Genomic DNA, 16,145 nt, shown 5'->3' on the forward strand with positions numbered 1-16,145 from the left:
CAAAAAGACAACGAAGTACATGAATCATTAATGAAATGTAGCGTAGATCAAGTCAACTGAGAGTGCTACTCTATTTATGAGACCCGGCAATACGCCCGATCACCACTGGACGTCAGTAGAATCCAGGTTGCAACTACAGTAGACTGTTTTTCCGTTGAAAAGTGAAACTACAAAGAAAACTACGTTCAGACAGAAGCCACTCAGACGGCGTGAAGGTAAATATATATTTATCTTACATGCATTAACATTTCGGCTAATCAAATCATTGTGAATAAATGTGTTTGCAAATTTAAAAGAGAAAATGTGAACTTTGATCACTGTTTGGGCAATACGCTTTGAGCTGTAACTTTCGCAGGAGATCGATTACATAAAACTTGCCAGGAATCCTCAGGCTACATTTCATTTTGTGTGGCTCGGCCAAGCGAACATGGAATGCGACAGTATAGCTTTCTCCACAGCACGGCACAAACGCAACCAATTGCATACCGACAGTAGATATGACTGCATAGGCTACAATCAATCGGCCACCAACAGGCCTAATGTAGCAGATGAATGTGATTTACACATGCGTTTATCACATAGTTTTTAATGACGCGACATCTGTAGTACTCTACATGCGTTTACAGAGTCTCCTATGACATAAACGTTAAACAGGCCTTTAGGATAAGTACAGAAGAGTATTAGGGCCAAGTGAAGAGAAAAAAATACATCAACGGTGGTGGTCAAGGGTGTTACTGTGTGTTGCAAATTGGGGGGGTCCAGGTCAATGGGTTCCAGGGTCAACACCCTTCTAGGGGGGTCATGCCCCCCTGGGAGGTGAAAGTAATGATAATAAATGCTTGTTTCTGGTGAATTCTGAAGGGCAAATACATCCAAAACTTTCCTGATAATTGTGTCAATATATTCCAACCACAACTGTTTAGGCCCCTTGCTTTTTAAAAATGTTTTAGTAACGACATGCCACTGACTTTGAGTAAAGCCAGAGTGTCTATGTATGCGGATGACTCAACACTATACACGTCAGCTACTACAGCGACTGAAATGACTGCAACACTTAACAAAGAGCTGCAGTTAGTTTCAGAGTGGGTGGCAAGGAATAAGTTAGCCCTAACTATTTCTAAAACTTAAAGCATTGTATTTGGAACAAAACACTCACGAAACCCTAAACCTCAGCTAAATATTGTAATCAATAATGTGGAAATTGAGCAAGTTGAGATGACTAAACTGCTTGGAGTAACCCTGGATTGTAAACTGTCATGGTCAAAACATATTGATGCAGTAGTAGCTAAGATGGGGAGAAGTCTGTCCATAATAAAGCGATGCTCTGCCTTCTTAACAACACTATCAACAAGGCAGGTCCTACAGGCCCTAGTGTTGTTGCACCTGGACTACTGTTCAGTCGTGTGGTCAGGTGCCACAAAAAAGGACTTAGGAAAATTGCAATTGACTCAGAACAGGGCAGCACGGCTGGCCCTTGGATGTACACAGAGAGCCAATATTAATAATATGCATGTCAATCTCTCCTGGCTGAAAGTGGAGGAGAGATTGACTTCATCACTACTTTTATTTATGAGAGGTATTGACATGTTGAATGCACCGAGCTGTCTGTCTAAACTACTGGCACACAGCTCTGACACCCATGCATACCCCACAAGACATGTCACAAGAGGTCTCTTCACAGTCCCCAAGTCCAGAACAGACTATGGGAGGCGCACATTACTACAGAGAGCCAAGACTACATGGAACTCTATTCCACATCAGGTAACTGACGCAAGCAGTAAAATTAGATTAAAAAAACAGATTAAAAAACACTTTATGGAACAGCGGGGACTGTGAAGCAACACAAACATTGGCACAGACACACACACACACACACACACACACACACACACACACACACACACACACACACACACACACACACACACACACACACGATAACATACGCACTATACATACACATGAATTTAGTACTGTAGATATTTTGTAGTGGTGGAGTAGGGGCCTGAGGGCACACAGTGTGTTGTGAAATCTGTGAATGTATTGTAATATTTTTAAAATGGTATACACTGCCTTAATTTTGCTGGACCCCAGGAAGGGGGATCCATAATCAATACAAACTGAAGTACTTTAAACTGTTGGTCAAACTCTATCAGTTCAGGAAGTAACCACTATTGGCAATTTATTTGTAGAACGACAATGAGAAAGTCAGTTCTGGGGTCCATTCAGTTCGATTGAACGTTTTCTACATTGCATAATGGGTTGCACTGAAACACTTTTCCTCAAAATGTTCTTCAACGTTCTTGAAAAGGTAGCCTATGTTTGCTCCGTTTGGTGGGTGTGGCTTGAAACAATGAGTGACGTATTTGAAGGGCACCTGTGCATTTTGAACCCACAGCCCAACCCCTTATTTTTCAACTGGTCGTTCAGAAAGGCACTGTTTCCATTGAATTTAACATTGCATTACTTTTTTTTTTTTACTGAATGCAGCTCTAGTGACTTTTCTACTCCAAAAGTAATGAAAATAAAATGATGGTGACACCATTAAAATATAATTTTCCACTCCAAAAATGTGCCTAACAACACATTGGTCCTTTTATTCAGGCTGGTGTGTTATTTAGCAATAGCACCTGTAGCCCAACTAATGTAGCATAGTGGCTATAAATAAATAGGCTAAAGCATGGGGTTTCCCATCTGTATTTGTGCTAATCATTAGCTAGATTTTTATTTAACCTTTATTCAACTAGGCAAGTTAGTTTGGAACAAATCTTTATTTACAATGACAGCCTACCCCGGCCAAACCTAGACGACGCTGGGCCAATTGTGCGCCGCCCTATGGAACTCCCAATCACAGCCAGATGTGATGCAGCCTGGATTTGAACCAGGTAGTGACGCCTCTTGCACTGAGATGCAGTGTCTTAGACCCCTAGCTTTCTAAACTTTTTTGGCCCCCTTTCATCACGGGGGAACATCATATGCCCCTCCCCCCATGCCCCATAAACTCCCCACAAAAATAGAATACATTTTACTCATCAAGAAACAGTACATGCAAAACAAAATACTGCTGTGCAATGTCAGGTGCATCCCTATCAATTATGACAATTTATTTTGTATATTTTCTCAATTGAAATAAAATATAAAGTTTGTTCTGGGAGTATTCTTAGAGTGATTATTAGGTTGCATAAACATGATTGCTTTCCCCCCACAATTTTTGGCATTCACATTTTTTTCCTAAACATAACTAAGGAGGATAGGTTGCTGCCGCTGGTCAGAGTCTGAGACAGGCATGCTGCCTCTGACTGGGGAGGGAAACAGGCATGCTTGAGCCTACTGCCTGAGGTTCAGAGAAACAGTCCTTCTCAAATGATGTAACCTAATAGAAACCAGTTTTTTAAAAGTTTATAATACTACCAAAGTCGTCTTTCACAAAATTGAGCCCAATATAACTGTTACCAATTATCCCTCATTGAGAGAAATACCGCTCACACGCGAGATGCACATCTGGTTACTTCACAATAGAAACTCGCCGTTTGAAAAATATCCTTTTCTATATAATTCTTATTCGTGCTTATGAATTTACTGTACTTCTTTATTTGTTACATGCTATCTCACAGAATTAAGGGTTTGTTAAGAAGAGAGAGGAGAGAGAGAGAGAGAAAGAGGAGCTATTGCTCCGTTCTCCTTACATGCTGACCAGACCGGACACGTCGCGTGCGCGAGCGTCGCAAAATAAATATAGAAATCCATGTTATTCAATTATTGCACCCACACTGCTTGCGTGCGCCAACGAGCGTCTGCGACACCAAGGGCTAAAATAGATGTCGTTCCTATTTCTGACGCAGATCGCGCTGCAAGTCCTGCCTCTCCCATCTCCTCATTGGTTTATAGAAGTAGGTACCCACGTGCCATATCCTCATTGGTTATACCCACGTGGGTGACTGAAAGACAAACTTTGTTGCCGGTTGTCGTGGTAATACAATGAAAGTTTTAATGTGATCACCATATAAGTTCAAAGATGAAAAAGCCTGGAAGGAGGAGAGATGACTAGAAACGATTCGGTTGGCCGTTTTATGTGTGGATTAATTGTCGGAGTAGAGGTCCTTGTGCATTTCAGGTAAAATAACAACCAATGTTTATATCCCAGGACAAATTAGCTAGCAACAGCAAGCTAGCTAAATAGGACAAATTAACGTTAGCTAGCAAGTGCAAGCTAGCTAGCTAAATTGCCATACATGTTTAATGCTTTTCGACCTGTCCCCAAATTAATGTCATTGGTTCAGAGTTTGTTTTGATATTTTAACCAGCGTGTTGTGATCGCGTTTGGTGTGGGGGTGCAAAATAAATTTATGCACGATAGCGCACGATGGCGCACGCGCGCAGCCGGTTTGGGTTCCGTGTTACAAGCCTTGCGCAACTTTTTTTCCCTTCACAAACAATGGCCGCTGAGGACCAGGCCATACCAAAAGCATAATTGGCGGCAGTAGAACTGTGTGTAAATCCACAGAAAGCCAGTAACTATGGTGGGAATTTTTTCTCTCCCAATCCATCAAATTCATCATGGCATTATTGAGGGAGTCAAATTGGCCTGTCTCTAATATTAGGGGGTCTTGACCACCCTGCCCCCCCCCCCCCCCCCCCCCTTTGCGGGGGGCAAGTTACGCGACTGGTTTGGTATTACACAGATAGTGCTTTAAAAACTCGAAATCAAACTTCAAGAATAAAGTCTAAATATTTTGAGAATGATGTCCAAATTTAATTTGGAGAATAACGTTTAATTTTTGAGAATAAAGTATACCTTTTGAGAAAAAAGTCGCAGTTATATTTCAAGATGAAAGTTGAAATGCCTTGTGAAATTCTACTTTAGCATTGGCTTTAGTAACAAGGTTTCCAAAGACAAAACCAACCTGGACTCAGGTGTAGACGTAACATAGTAAATGTAAATCTGCGCCACGCCCATTAGTTTGATATGTTTTGTATAGTATGTATTAATTTGTGAATCTCCATCATATGATATGTTCCAAATTGCAATTCGTATGATATGTTATCAATTTCAATTTGGTGTGGCTAGGGGTTAGGTTTAAGGTTAGGAGTTAGGTTAAAGGATTAAGGTTAGGGGAAGGGTTAGCTAACATGCTAAGTAGTTGCAGAATAGCTAGTAAGTAGTTGCAAAGTTGCTAATTAGCTAAAATGTTAGTTGTCCGTGATGAGATCCGAACACGCAACGTTTGGGTTGCTAGACGTTTGCGTTATACGCCCACCAATCCACCCCAACCAATTTTGCTTAAGTAACATTCTGTCTTATGTAACCATACCAAACGTACTGTAACGTATCATACTAATTTGAGTGTCTTGGATTTACATTTACTATGTCACGTCTAGTCTATGAAGCCGGACTGACAAAACATACAGTAATGGCTAAAGTATCTATGCAGTCATTTATTGCAATACCATATGGTTTCACTTTGTCAAATGAGTCGATATGCCATATCGGCGTCGTGCGCGCCTAAGCTTCACGCCTTGAGAATTGAGTGAACAGCTTAATTATAGATCTTTCGTATAGTGTCTTGTGTTACTACAAACCCTCTCTGAATTTCATGGAGATGCAACCATCTTTAGTCTTGCATTTATCTATTACCGTTGATTTCACTTTGCACATACTCCAATACCACATCCAGGTCCGTGTGGTTCTTCCTCCTGAAAAGACCCAGTCTGTGACAAAACCTCTTTGAGGTCCTAATACTTACACTAATATGGTTATTACGTGCTAAAAGAGCAAGGATTTACTTGTTACTAAAGCCAATTCTAAAGTATAGTTAGTTGTTCATTAGTTATAATTATTATTATGTCATTCTTACAGACTTCGGCTTGAACTTTTTCACAGTCTTCTGATGTTTGGTAATGATATATTTAAGCAATAAGGCCCGAGGAGGTGTGATATATGGCCAATATACCACGGCTAAGGGCTGTTTGTAGCATAATGCAACACGGAGTGCCTGGACACAGCCCTTAGCCGTGGTATATTGGCCATATACCACAAACCCTTGAGGTGCCTTGTTGCTATTATAAACTGGTCACCAGTGTAATTAGAGCAGTAAAAATACATATTTTGTCATACCCATGGTATACGGTCTGATATACCACAGTTGTCAGCCAATCAGCATTCAGGGCTCAAACCACCCAATTTATATATTTTTTAATTTCAATCCTCCTTCATAGGATGTGTGCTGCTAAAATGACAGAAGGGAGCTTGCATGTGGAATCCTGCAAGGCCCCTATGTTTTACAGACAAGCTGAACCGGCCACAGGTGAAGTCAATCTGTCCGTCCTACTTCTGCACGGCATCCGTTTCTCATCTGAGAACTGGCTCAATATAGGAACACTGGAGACATTGGCCAAAGCTGGCTATCGTGCAGTGGCCATCGACCTACCAGGTGAGCTTCGGTTGTAAATAGTAGTAAGTGAGAATGTATTACTCAATTAATCTCTGACCTGTAACACCACCTCTCTCCCACCTCTCTCTTTCTCTCCCCTCTCCCCACCCCCAGGTTTTAGCCAATCTAAGTCAGCAGTAGCCCCCTCTGCTGTAGGAGAGCTGGCCCCTGGTGGGTTCCTGAAGCAGGTGTGTGAGGCACTGGGGATGGGGCCAGTGGTGGTGGTCAGTCCCTCCCTGAGTGGTATGTACTCCCTGCCATTCCTCTTCCAGCACGAGGCTCTGGTCCGGGCTTACATCCCTGTGGCTCCCATCTGCACTGAGAAATTCACAGCAGAGCAGTACAGCAGCATACAGGTGTGTGTTGAGGGATTATAGCTCTCTGCTCTTTCTTTTCTCTTCTGTGGTTGGTTTCTCTTCTGTGGTTGGTTTCTCTTCTGTGGTTGGTTTCTCTTCTGTGGTTGGTTTCTCTTCTGTGGTTGGTTTCTCTTCTGTGGTTGGTTGCAAACATTGATTTTGCTTCTATGAAACATGCCTTGTGTTTCGGTGCTGTGTGACTTTAGTCAGGATTCAATCCGAACGCGGGTTGTAGACAATGCCGCTTTCAAAGGCAATTTCCTTCAAAAGCTGCGTCGTATACAACCCGTGCTCAGATTGAATCGCGGGTATTGTATGTGACACCGGGTAACATTTGAACAAACCACCTCCACTTTCATTCCAGACTCCATCTTTGATTGTCTATGGAGACCAGGATGCTCAGCTTGGAGAGGTTTCTCTGAGCAACCTGAGGAGCCTGGCCAATCACAAGGTTGCGGTGATGAAAGGAGCAGGACATGCGTGCTATCTGGACGACCCGGCCACGTGGCACAGAGCTCTCACTGACTTTCTCAATACGTTGTGATGTTGTTCAGTGTCTTTGGGATATCTGTCCATGGAAGCAGCAATATACGGCCATTCCTATTCCAACACTCCAACATTTAGTTATATAAAAAAAATATATACTGTATGTTATTTGTTAATTTGTCAAAAGCTAGTCTAGATTTATTTTTATCAAAGACTAGCGTGTGGTGTTTTGGAGACCTGTAACTGTGGTTCAGTACAACTCGTTATGCTCTTGCTGATATACTGTACTCGTACTGTGTGTTTGTAGCCTATACAGGATGTATGTACCTGACATGAGTCCTGGTATTACAAATGCAAAAACAAACACCACACAATGAAATGAAGTGAAAAATATGAACATTATTTAATAACTGATTCTCTGTAATAAACAATTTGAAAATATTTTACAAGGAGTCACAGACACAATATTTTACAAATTTTGCCCTCTTCTTTTTTTTTAATCTTCATCAGTACAAAAGAATGGAGCGACGTGGACCAATGCCCAGAGAGAGGGAGCTAAATCTTCCACGCACACACATACACTCACACACACACAAAAAAAAATCAAAAATCAAATAAAAAACGGTTGATTTCAGATCTCAAACTTATCTTTACTTTATTCCTATTTTTTACTTCACTTAAAATTTGACAGATTTTACTATTTTTTTTTTTTTTTTTTTTTTTTACACATTTGGCAAACATGGTCACATAGCACCAGACTACAGACTACAGAATCACATACGTGTCTTTCCCACAGAGACGCACCTACACGGACACGGCAAGGGTAAGGAGGGGCAGGGGAGGAGCCACGTGAAGACCCTCCCTTTGAGGCTGGCCGTAAAGCAGACCCCTTCCTCTCACCCCAAGCTGTTCCTATTTTTTATTTTTTTGGGGCAAAAGTAAATTTCGCAAACCACAGAAAACAGACCTGTGTCCCTCAGCACACTCTTGTGTCCACTTCGGGGACACACAGACATACTCATGATTCTTTGACCTTCTGTTTGACATGGTTCCATGCTGATCTGTGGAGACCCACTCCCTGAGCTGGCCTCTGACATCCCACAAGGGGGAATAAACATCCTTGGCTTCCTTCAGTCTAGAGCTGAACATCCCCCATCTGTGCATGTGTAGGTATAACTGTTAGTGTGACATGTGAATGTTGCGATCTACAGAGGGACAAACAATTCCTGTGATAGAATACAATAGAACTACAAGAGTCATTTCTAAAATGGTGAACCCATACATTGAAAGGAGCCAATTACAGATTCAGAATATCTTTTTGGCCCAGTCTTTCATTGAGATAATGATGCAATTACCTAACATTTGTCTTGCCAAAAATGATATTGTTCACTGTACAGTACATTATGTGTGTATTTATGGTTACACAGTAAAGGAGGTTTTGGGGTTTAGGATGTGTCCACGTTAACAAACTGAGACAGCGAGGAGAAGTGGAGGGATTTCAGAGTCAACACAGATTCAGAGTTAAATATAAACTATGGAAGTCCTCCACTCCAACCAGGAATCAAAGCGGCATGTGTACAAGAAACTCACATCGTTTTATATAGACGAACGAACACATGAAAATCTAAACCCTTTCAAATTCAGAGCTCAACATTCTGGATTGGGAAAGTCTTCAGAGAAAAGTAAATATTTGAGAGGCTCTGTGTGTGTGTGTGTGTGTGTGTGTGTGTGTGTGTGTGTGTGTGTGTGTGTGTGTGTGTGTGTGTGTGTGTGTGTGTGTGTGAGAGAGAGAGAGAACACTGAATTAGCGCTTGATAGAACACTAAGGCATTAAGAGAGGCTTTGTCATTATGTTGCCTTAGAAACAGAAAAACACTGACATATTAAACATTCTATTGAACACCTCTGTGAATGCAGCTCCCTCGTGACAATATATTGAGAAAACCGGTCAGAAGAAAATGGATTGGATCATTTTTATCTCCATATTTACGTCTGATATAACACTTCTTCCTCGTTGGAATTGGAACAACAAACAGCTACGCTACAACAAGTGTCATTCCTCATCCTCTCAGTTTTAAAGACATTCCCTTTGAGGGTTAACACAAACATACACCCATACACAAACACAAACGCACATATGGTTCAGGCAGAAATGCAACGATAGCAGTCAGGTGGCTCTGTAAAGGTAGATCTGTGGCCAGTTAAGTCGCTTTATACTGATAGTGTAGCTTTATAGATGGCCCTGTAAAGGTACTGTACAGCAACGTTATATGGTGGCAATCAGTTAGCCCTGGTACGGTACATCAGCTAATAGCCACAGCCAATTTGGACATTAACATACAATATCCTCCTAGTCAATATGGTGTATAAAGCAACTGTAGATAGATAGCCAATAGACTGGCTCTATAAAAATCTTGTAGCTCCACAGCCATTAGGGTGGCTGTTCTATAAAGGTACTGCACAGTAGCTCTATAGCCAATGCTTTCCAAAACAGTGCACCAAGGCACTATGACAACAGAGAGTGGCTCCTAAACATGGGAGTTTAATGACATTTCACTTCAAATTGATCAGAATGACATGGATTACACACCCTGACTGCAGTTCAGTCGTCACCATAAATAGTAGTGACCTTTGCTGTATTTCTTTATACGGGAAATGTTAAGCCCCAATCTCCCAGCAGCAAATGGTCTGAAGTTATACAGCATCTGTCAAAGGTAATACAAGCTAAGGTCTGCCAAAACCCACCCGCATCTAAAATGAGATGCTTATAGGCCAGTCGGAATAGATATTTGTTTATCTGTTGTGGTGGCAACAGGTTATAAGCGCATACAAATACAGTCCTAGGAACATTAGCGGACATGGTGGAGCGGCTGTATGAGGATTGGCAGAGGGGTTAGCTGTCACTGGGGTCCTACATCATCCATCTGTAGCAGATGTCAGAATGTCCATTGATCAGAAAGGATAGTACTGTATTATACACCACCTACAGCAATGAAGCCGAAACGGTCAGACTTTTCAGAGGCTAAATACCGATCCCTAATAAATAGGAGTAGGCAAGAATTCCTTTTTATTTTGCAAGGGAAAAGTTAGAAGTTGCTTTGTCCGATTCGGACACATAATTACCAATTCATTACCTAATATTAGTCAACTAGGATGACCAAAGACGTCAGATGTAATTCTTTGTAAGACTACTATTTGATAGAATAGTTCCATATTACCATTTGTTACAATGATTATATATACAGTGCCGTGCTTCCAGGGGCAGAAAAAGTTCTAACTTCAAGTGAAGAACAGTAGAGGACCCACAAGAAGAATCGGTATTCAGCCACTGTCAGTTAAAATCTCAGTTATTTCTACCACTATTTCTGCAGCTTCCGTTTCTGCCTTTTTCTTTTTCCGCTCACTAATTTGGCTATACAAATAAGACCACAAGAAAAGTCTATCTCATCTTGGCAAGAAGTAGATATAGTGCATAAATAAATTCATGTAACACCTAACAACTTCTATTGCAAATAATACTCTAATATATGGTTTGAATACTCATCACTTCAACAGTTTATAATTGTATGTTTTTGTATACTTGAAAGCTATTTTTTTACCTTAATTTTCTTGTTACAGTAACTATAAAAATGGCTGAATGGTACGCACAGTAGCCCCCTATGAGAGACACATGACAGAGTGGTGAGACTCTGAGCAGACCAGAGATGAATGAGAGCGATGGAGGCAATGTCTCCTCATCCCGTCTGACTAACAGAGGCGGAAACAGACAACCTAAACTCTGCTGTATCCATGACGGCTGGAGCTCTGTGACATGGCATCCAACTTGTCTTTTCACTTCTCACTTCTCACTTGTCCTGTTGATGTGGGTGGGACCTTTTCTATTCTGACAGCCTCTGGTGATTGTAGTGGTTGGAACACCACCAAAATATCTTCAAATGGATGACGGTAGGTAACTCGCTGAGGACATAAAGGTCCTGCAACCGTCACTAAGAGACAACAATAGAAGCTAGCTGGGTACAGTAGTGCGGTACTCAGGGCTTCCGAGTTGCAGGTGGCAGAAAGTCCCATTATTACCTACGACTAGAGCAGGGGCGGGGCATAGAGGGGAGAGGGCGGGGGCTTTAGGATGGACATAGCTGGTGGGAGCAGACAAGAGGAAAATTAAAGTAGGAGGGGCAGAATATGGGTGCTGGCGATTGGATAGAGCAGGATGAGCTGAATCGTGAGCAGGGTCTGGAAGGAGGGGCGGAAGGAGTGGCCGCGCCCGCAGTCAGATGTGTTCTCCTGGAGAGGAAAGGAGACACGTTTAGAGTGATATAGTAAAAATGTAGAAAATACAAAATGAATATCTATGGTGTGTGTCTTTGTGAAAATAGGGTCCGTGCGCATGATTATTCTAGTGTCTGTGTACACAGGTGCTGAGTTGTACGCTCAGTTGTAAGTCTTACAGCGAGATTGTAGTCGTAGCACACAGTTGGCCCTTTTCGATACCTCGCTGCACTCATATCCTCACATGATGGGTTATCGTCCTTGACTGGAAGAGGCGTGGCTAAGGAATGACTCACACTACCTACACGCATACTGTATAGTCACTCTCAAGTCTCCATGTGTTTACACACCTGCCCTATAGCTTCCTCTCCCACATACACAGGTTTATGCCATGAAAAAAAACATTTAACTCAAAGATTAACACAACATGCAAAAATTCACATGGTTTGACAATAACACCAGTGAGTTAAATGTGAAAAACAGCCACTGTTATAAACGAGTCCGTCAAGAGAGACAAATGAAAGGAGAAGATTCCCAACAGCAGGTGTACATGTGTTGGTAACAATGACTGTATATATGAACAGACAAAGCCATCGATCATCACGTGACACCATTCATTCCTATGTGAAGACTCAATAGCGCATTGAAGACACATGAATTCGGTTAACACGGAGATAACATGTACAGTTTGAGCTACTCCAGGAAGTGATGTTGCAGGCTAGCTCAGTGCTGCCCCCTCTCATTGAGTAACTCAAGTTGAAGGCCGACCGGGGTACTGCAGGCTGCCATTAGCGACTACGTTGAACAAAAATATAAACACAACATGTAAAGTGTTGATCCAATGTTTCATGAGCTGAAATAAAACATCCCAGACATTTTTCATGAGCACAAAAGCCTTTTTCTCTCAAATTTTGTGCACAAATTTGTTTACATTCCTGTTAGTGAGAATTCATTTTAATTGACTGATTTCCTTATATGAACTGTAACTCAGTAAAATCTTAGAAATTATTGCACATTTATATTCTTGTTCAGTATAAATTATCCTTATAATATGATATATTATTAAAACTTCTTGTGTGCGATTTAAGAAAATAGGACATATATTAGAAGCAATTATTGGTACTATGATTGTCTTCAAAACATTTTTGGATTTACACAAAGATGGCAATTTTTCCATTCACTATAATTGGGGATCCTGTTTTCTGCTAACAATGCCTGCAGTACCGCGGTCGCCCTTGAACATCCGTGGCGTCAAAGAGAGGGGGCAGTCGTTCTCCCCTGATTGGTAAGGATACACTCTGTCTCCGCCTGGGACAGTTTCTCCACCTCGCAAGTGTTGCAGGGCATCTTCTCTGCTACCACAAACAGCAGGTTGGTGTTGTTTAACCTCTTGGCATGGATCAGCCTACAGAGAGAGAGCGAGACAGTATCAACAACAAACCCTTCTTATATGACAAGCTTGTTCACTGTCGGATCAGCCTCATTTACTTCATGATGTCTCTATTTCATTAGTTCTGATAGCATTTCACACACTTTTAGATGAATTCAGGACTAATTACCAAACTTCATGTTCCGCGAATCATGTTTGTGTATGAGTTGTTCGTGTATAGTGAAGTCACCTGGAGCAGTTGCCACAGTCCTGCAGGATGTCATAGGAACTGTTGATGTTGGTGAAGTAGAACTGAGTCTGTATCGTCACACAGCTGGTCTCTCTGGAGTCCATCCCCTCTGCCTCCACCTCATCTACAACACGCAGACAAAGACAAACACGTTTGTATTTTATTTTTTATTAAAGCAACAACAATACAATACAAAAACAACACAAGTGGCTGCTAAACACAAATGGAGCTCGGCCCCACCAGATACAGTTGAAGTCGGAGGTTTACATACACCTTAGCCAAATACATTTAAGCTCAGTTTTTCACAATTCCTGACATTTAATCCTAGTAAAAATTCCCTGTCTTAGGTCAGTTAGGATCACCACTTTATTTTAAGAATGTGAAATATCAGAATAGTAGTAGAGAGAATGATTTATTTCAGTTTTCATTTCTTTCATCACATTCCCAGTGGGTCAGAAGTTTACATACACTCAATTAGTATTTGGTAGCGTTGCCTTTAAATCGTTTAACTTGGGTCAAACGTTTCGGGTAGCCTTCCACAAGCTTCCCAAAATAAGTTGGGTGAATTTTGGCCCATTCCTCCCGACAGAGATGCTGTAACTAAGTCAGGTTTGTAGGCCTCCTTGCTCGCACACACTTTTTCAGTTCTGCCAATACATTTTCTATAGGATTGAGGTCAGGGCTCTGTGATGGACACTCCAGTACCTCAACTTTGTTGTCCTTAAGCCATTTTGCCACAACTTTGGAAGTATGCTTGGGGTCATTGTCCATTTGGAAGACCCATTTGCGACCAATCTTTAACTTCCTGACTGATGTCTTGAGATGTTGCTTCAATATATCCACATAATTTTCCTTCCTCATGATGCCATCTATTTTGTGAAGTGCACCAGTCCCTCCTGCAGCAATGCACCCTCACAACATGATGCTGCCACCCCCGTTCTTTACGGTTGGGATGGTGTTCTTCAGCTTGTAAGCCTCCCCCTTTTTCCTCCAAACATAACAATGGTCATTATGGCCAAACAGTTCTATCTTTGTTTCATCAGACCAGAGGACATTTCTCCAAAAAGTACAATCTTTGTCCCCATGTGCAGTTGCAAACCGTAGTCTGGCTTTTTTATGGCGGTTTTGGAGCAGTGGCTTCTCCCTTGCTGAGCGGCCTTTCAGGCTATGGACTCGTTTTACTGTGGATATAGATACTTATGTACCGGTTTCCTCCAGCATCTTTACGAGGTCCTTTGATGTTGTTCTGGGGTTGATTTGCACTTTTCGCACCAAAGTACATTCATCTATAGGAGACAGAACGCGTCTCCATCCTGAGCGGTATGACGGCTGCGTGGTCCCATGGTGTTTATACTTGCGTACTATTGTTTGTACAGGTGAACGTGGTACCTTCAGGCGTTTGGAAATTGCTCCCAAGGATGAACCAGACTTGTGGAGGTCTACAATTTTTTTCCTGAGGTCTTGGCTGATTTCTTTTGATTTTCCCATGATGTCAATCAAAGAGGCACTGAGTTTAAAGGTAGGCCTCGAAATACATCCACAGGTACACCTCCAATTGACTCAAATGATGTCAATTAGCCTATCAGAAGCTGCTAAAGCCATGACATCATTTTCTGGAATTGTCCATGCTGTTTAAAGGCACAGTCAAGTTAGTGTATGTGAACTTCTGACCCACTGGAATTGTGAAACAGTGAATGATAAGTGAAATAATCTGTCTGTAAACAATTGTTGGAAAAATTACTTGTGTCATGCACAAAGTAGATGTCCTAACCGACTTGCCAAAACTATAGTTTGTTAACAAGAAATGTGTGGTGTGGTTGAAAAAACGAGTTTTAATGACTCCAACCTAAGTGTATGTAAACTTCTGAATTCAACTGTATATCACTAGTACAGTCTAGTGTTGCAGTCGCTTTCCATTATAAAGAAGCATATATGACAGTGATATAACACTTCAAAAGTGTAGGGTAAACACATAGAGCACAGAATATCTCCGCTTTGTACCCACCTGTGACAAACCAACTGTGGTACGCCATTCCACAGAGCAGCTGCTGAAATAGGGACCTGGGGCAGAAACATTTTTATTTAGTCTTTATTTTGACAGGCAAAACATATTGAGACCTCGGTCTCTTTTCCAAATGTGCCCTGTATAATACAATATTAATATACACATTAAACACGTGTATTTTTTATATTGTTTTAAGGATGCAAGTATGTGGCTTTGTTTTAGCAGTGTGTGTTTCAGGTCATAGTATTTTTGCATTCTCTGGTCTTACCAGGCAGCTGCTGATGTCCACCAGGCCAGGTTCACAAAGTCTGCAATGGTGGGCTGACCACACCGAGAGGAAAAGAGGTAAACATTAACACATGAACACGTTGACTATTCACAATTTAACATTTGCTAGCCTTCAAGCTTTCACCCGTTCTTCATTCATTCATTAGGGCTACAGCCATATCTTTCTTTCACTGTTGTCCTTACCACAAAGACTCCTCTTGGTGCAGCCCCGGTGTTGCTGCTCGGCACCGGGTCACACACAGACTGGTAGTCAAAGGACTGCTTCCGGTTGTAAAAGGAGTTGTTGTAGAGAGCATGCATCAGGTAGGGGTCCACCTCACTGAAGAACATGCCAATCTGTAGAAGAGGGAATACAGAGTCATACAACATGCAGCTAGGTCAAGGATAGACCGGTTTCAATAATGCTCTGTATTAACTGTCAGGACTGGTCACCTTGTTCCAGTAGTCCTTCTGATTGGACATGATCAGGAAACCACCGTCATCCACTAGGTAACACAGCAGGTCCTGCAGATAGAGGCACAGATGGACAACAATGACGACCCTCCCCCACTGGAAGCCTGTTTAACTCAAAACGAGTTTCAAGCATATTCTACCATTGAAAGCGTGATAGTAACATTATTTCTAATCTTACTTCGCTGTTGGCGTCACAGTCCATCTCACAGCCACTGGTTGGTCCACACTGCCAAGAACA

The 16,145-nt window shown here is 41.8% G+C and overlaps 2 protein-coding genes across 2 annotated transcripts in view; one reads left to right on the forward strand and one right to left on the reverse strand.

Annotated features, from left to right (window-relative positions):
- Window positions 1-77: 77 nt before the first annotated feature.
- On the forward strand, window positions 78-7,714 carry abhd14b (abhydrolase domain containing 14B). Its single transcript, XM_039015723.1, has 4 exons — window positions 78-215; window positions 6,217-6,431; window positions 6,546-6,787; window positions 7,152-7,714. The coding sequence occupies exons 2-4, from the start codon at window positions 6,218-6,220 to the stop codon at window positions 7,329-7,331; spliced, it is 636 nt and encodes a 211-aa protein (XP_038871651.1). The 5' UTR covers window positions 78-215; window position 6,217; the 3' UTR covers window positions 7,332-7,714.
- The window catches only part of LOC120065592 (voltage-dependent calcium channel subunit alpha-2/delta-2-like), a 42,597-nt gene continuing 34,110 nt past the window's right edge, over window positions 7,659-16,145 (reverse strand). The window contains exons 24-32 of the mRNA XM_039016657.1: window positions 16,086-16,133; window positions 15,887-15,958; window positions 15,638-15,790; window positions 15,435-15,487; window positions 15,167-15,222; window positions 13,162-13,285; window positions 12,838-12,947; window positions 11,722-11,807; window positions 7,659-11,557 (exon numbers count right to left, since the gene is read on the reverse strand). Coding sequence (XP_038872585.1) covers window positions 11,435-11,557; window positions 11,722-11,807; window positions 12,838-12,947; window positions 13,162-13,285; window positions 15,167-15,222; window positions 15,435-15,487; window positions 15,638-15,790; window positions 15,887-15,958; window positions 16,086-16,133 — 825 coding nt within the window. The 3' untranslated portion in view covers window positions 7,659-11,434. The remainder of the gene's footprint in view (window positions 11,558-11,721; window positions 11,808-12,837; window positions 12,948-13,161; window positions 13,286-15,166; window positions 15,223-15,434; window positions 15,488-15,637; window positions 15,791-15,886; window positions 15,959-16,085; window positions 16,134-16,145) is intronic.

Source organism: Salvelinus namaycush, chromosome 20, assembly GCF_016432855.1.
Source record: "Salvelinus namaycush isolate Seneca chromosome 20, SaNama_1.0, whole genome shotgun sequence".
NCBI classification, from domain to species: Eukaryota; Metazoa; Chordata; class Actinopteri; order Salmoniformes; family Salmonidae; genus Salvelinus; species Salvelinus namaycush.

Excerpts from the sequence above, each read along its gene's own strand:
- abhd14b (XM_039015723.1), top strand. The coding sequence starts at position 6,218 with ATGTGTGCTGCTAAAATGACAGAAGGGAGCTTGCATGTGGAATCCTGC. Across the intron at positions 6,432-6,545 it reads AGTGGCCATCGACCTACCAG|GTTTTAGCCAATCTAAGTCA; the intron begins GTGAGCTTCGGT and ends CCCCACCCCCAG. Across the intron at positions 6,788-7,151 it reads AGCAGTACAGCAGCATACAG|ACTCCATCTTTGATTGTCTA; the intron begins GTGTGTGTTGAG and ends CTTTCATTCCAG.